Below are 3,949 nucleotides of genomic sequence, written 5' to 3' on the forward strand. Positions count from 1 at the left end.
TCCATCTTCCCCTGTCTCTCTCTCTCCCTCTCTTGGTCATTCCCACCCTGTCTCTCTTGGTCTCTCTCTCCCTGTCTCCCCAGCTTCCCCCAGGATCTCTGCTCCTCATTGCCATTTAATGATCCTCTACTCCCGCCTCTCCCCCACTTGGGTCTATTTTTAGGCATCTCCTAGTTTGGGGAGAATTTTCTAGCCAAAGATGGCAAGAAACCAGAGCTGAGGCAGGCAGGCTGGGTGTGGGCTGGGTGGGGCGGGCAGGTCCCCTCCCTCACTGGATCTTTCATCTCTAACCCTGGGATGGTTCTCATGGGGCAGCATAACCAGGACCCTGAGGGTTGGGGGCTCCGACCTTTGACCTCTCTCATGACTTTATCTCTCTGCCCCTGCTCCCCAACCCATCTCCTGGTGCCTGCCCCACCCCATCCGGATATGCCTTGGTGAGTGAACATGGCAACCACCCCCTTCCTTTCTGGTGGAGGCGGGGGTCCCCAGCCTTCCAGGGGAGGCTGCGGGGGGAGGATGCCCTGGAACAAGGGAGCCAGAGCTTCTGTCCTGAGCATTTATTGAACATCTGCTGTATACACAGCCCCATAGGCATTAAGGACACAGCTGTGAGCAGTACAGCCCCAGTCTTTTCATACTGGGATCCAGGCTCTGAAGAGCTGCATGGGGTGAGAGGGAGAAACAGAAACTAGGGGCTTGTTAAATGATAAAGATTTGGGGAAGGTAAGAGACAGAAGCTAGGGAGAAAGAGTGAGGGCGTGGGCAAGGGCAGTCATTTGGGTCCATGCCTCAGTACTTTCAGGGTTCACTCTGCCCATGTCCGCCTCTTTCACATGTGGGGCCCAAGGACCTCTGGGGCAGGGGGTCCTCTCCCAGGGCCTCAGGCAACAACGCCCCTTCCTGTAGCCTCAGCGCGTTTTTGGAACATACTTCCGTGTGGGTTTCTATGGCGCCCGCTTCGGTGACCTGGATGAGCAGGAGTTTGTGTACAAGGAGCCATCCATCACGAAGCTGGCAGAGATCTCCCACCGGCTGGAGGCACGTTATGGTGGTGGGGAGAGGGTGGGCATGGGGTTGCCCTGGGGTGGAGTGGGGGCTGTACCTGTGCAGCCCGAGTCAGCCTGGTGTCCCCAGGAGTTCTACACGGAGAGATTTGGGGAGGATGTAGTCGAGATTGTCAAAGATTCAAACCCTGTGGACAAGACCAAGCTCGACCCCCAGAAGGTGAGGGCTCCTGACCATCTCCCTGAAGTCCCCAAAATCTTATATTTAGGGAGACTCCAAGTACTCTTTCCTAGGGACCCTTAAATCCTTTTTCTCTGGGAAACTCCAAAGCTTATCTCCCTCGGGGACCCCCAAATCCTTAACCTTGGGATTCTCAAACATCCAGATGTAGAGAGACCTGGGAACCCCAGATGCAAAGCCCCCAGATCCATGGAGGCCCAAATCCCCTTTCTCCAGGGTTGGGGTCCCACTGGGAGTTTGGTGAGCCCCGGGGGGATATGTTAGAGCTGTGGGAACCTCACACCTGAGCCCTGTGCCCCAGGCCTACATCCAGATCACGTATGTGGAACCGCATTTTGACACCTATGAGCTTAAGGACCGGGTGACCTATTTCGATCGCAACTACGGGCTGCGCACCTTTCTGTTCTGCACGCCCTTCACACCCGACGGGCGTGCACACGGGGAGCTGCATGAACAGCACAAGCGCAAGACACTGCTGAGCACGGACCACGCCTTCCCTTACATCAAGACTCGCATCCACGTGTGCCATCGGGAGGAGGTGGGCGGGGGCCCAGACCAGGGTCTGGGAGGGGAGGGGTCTCCAAACTCCAACCTCCAGACCCAAATCTGTAGCCTTAAATCTCTGCCTCCAGACCCAGCTGACCACAACCAAACCAAAGACCCCAGAGCCAGACAAAAGCAGCCGAGCCAGGCCCCTGACCTTGCCACACCCAGAGAGGCAGGAGTCCCCAGACACTGCTCATTACACAGCCACTTGGACCCCCTCCCACCCTAGCTGCTTTGTGCTGGCCTGGGTCAGGCTATCTTCAGGCCCCAGCCAGTGCATGCCATCCCCCAACCCTGCAGACAGTGTTGACACCAGTGGAGGTGGCCATCGAAGATATGCAGAAGAAGACACGGGAGCTGGCCTTTGCCACCGAGCAGGACCCGCCTGATGCCAAGATGCTGCAGATGGTGCTACAAGGCTCTGTTGGGCCCACTGTGAACCAGGCATGGCTGGTGGGGGATGCAGGCTGCCCAGGGGCCGTGCAGGTCCCCCAGGGGCCATGCAGACACCCTCATAAGCCCCTCTCTCCCCACAGGGTCCCCTAGAGGTGGCCCAAGTATTTTTGGCAGAGATCCCAGAAGATCCCAAGCTCTTCAGGCATCACAACAAGCTGCGACTCTGTTTTAAGGACTTCTGCAAAAAGTAGGCCTCACCTCACCCATTAGAGCCCCTCCATTCTAGCTCCTGACCCCACCTCATGGACACCCCACCTCTGGTCTTGCTTTCTCTCCTGAGTGCCAGTCCCTGAGCACCTCCTGCCATCTGGCCCTCAGGTGTGAGGATGCACTGAGGAAGAACAAGGCTCTGATTGGGCCGGACCAGAAGGAGTACCACCGTGAGCTGGAGCGCAATTACGGCCGCCTGCGGGAGGCTCTGCAGCCCCTGCTCACCCAGCGCCTGCCCCAGCTGCTAGCACCATCCACTGCCGGCCTCAGGTGCCTGACCCACGCCCCCCACCCTAGAGACACCAAGAGGAGGCAGGCACAGACAGGCACGGGATGGGGGCTGTCCTGCGCATTAACACGCACACTTGGCTTTTACACAAGCATGTGACAACTAGGACGTGTGCACAAATGCATGCTCTGGGCAGCCATGTCAGATTTTGTTGGGTCAGTTCCCAGACATGCAACTTCATCTTTCTGAACCTTGGTTTCTACATCTGTAAAATGGGCACGAGTCATACCCCCAGTGATAGGTTTCAACAGAGTATCTGTGAATCCACAGCCGGATCAGAATGGATATGAAAGGAGCAGGGAAGATTCTAGAAGGAACTCTGGAAGAGGGTGGGAGTGGGCTGGGAGTACTATGGGGTTGGGGGCCCTGTGGCCATGTTGACCCGCCTCATTCCTCCCCTAGGAACTCTTTGAACAGAGCGAGCTTCCGGAAGGCTGAACTCTGAGCCCCAAGTGCCTGAAGCCACTCCCAGAGCAACCCGCTCCCTTGCCACAGCTGTCTTTATGGGAGTTCGTACCACCATGCACTTGGCTGTGGGGTGACCACGCTGCACGTGGGCCCGGGCTTTCTGTCCCTGTCTGTTTCTGCCTGTGCACTGATAGTTCTTACCTTTTTTAATTTAAAATGGTTTTTATAAGCAGCCTGTGTGTTATGGTCCTTGGGATCCATGTCATGAAAGCAGTCTATCCACACACCCTGATCTTTGACAGGCACTGAGACTAAGTTGGGTGCCAGGGACACAGAACTGACAACAGACGCCAGCGCCTGCCCTTGTGGGGCAGACGTTCTGGTGGAGATGGCAACAAATGAAAATGTCATATGTGTACATGAGGAATAATAGTAACATTTATGAAACCCTTGCTGAGTGCCCAGCCCTGTACTAAAAAAGGCTCCCGAGAAGACACTGCCCCATTTATGGGTCTTTTTGCCCAAAGGAAATCCCATAGACCCCTGACTCATAATTAGTGAATCTTCTCAGAACCACCATCAGGTAGGCACATTCTTAACCCCATCTTAGAGATGGGGAAAGTGAGGCACCAAGCACTTAAAGGCATGGTGGGGCTGGGACTGGAGCCCACGTCCGGCAGGCCTTGGCCAGGGCCTATGCAGCCTCGAACTGACCCAGCCCCCCTCCCCGCCCCGCGGCGGTCACGCCACCGCGTACCAGGCCTGCGCTGGGCTGCCTCCAGCCTTGGGCCG

General features: G+C 56.7%; 1 protein-coding gene across 1 annotated transcript in view; it reads left to right on the plus strand.

Moving 5' to 3' along the window:
* Positions 1–3,389, plus strand: part of DOCK6 (dedicator of cytokinesis 6) — a 41,716-nt gene extending 38,327 nt beyond the window's left edge. Inside the window, exons 45-51 of the mRNA XM_025040022.1 lie at positions 916–1,041; positions 1,138–1,227; positions 1,550–1,786; positions 2,095–2,238; positions 2,331–2,437; positions 2,569–2,730; positions 3,152–3,389. Of these exons, the coding sequence (XP_024895790.1) occupies positions 916–1,041; positions 1,138–1,227; positions 1,550–1,786; positions 2,095–2,238; positions 2,331–2,437; positions 2,569–2,730; positions 3,152–3,194 (909 nt within the window). The 3' untranslated portion in view covers positions 3,195–3,389. The remainder of the gene's footprint in view (positions 1–915; positions 1,042–1,137; positions 1,228–1,549; positions 1,787–2,094; positions 2,239–2,330; positions 2,438–2,568; positions 2,731–3,151) is intronic.
* Positions 3,390–3,949: the final 560 nt, after the last annotated feature.

Source organism: Pteropus alecto, unplaced genomic scaffold, assembly GCF_000325575.1.
Source record: "Pteropus alecto unplaced genomic scaffold, ASM32557v1 scaffold761, whole genome shotgun sequence".
NCBI classification, from domain to species: Eukaryota; Metazoa; Chordata; class Mammalia; order Chiroptera; family Pteropodidae; genus Pteropus; species Pteropus alecto.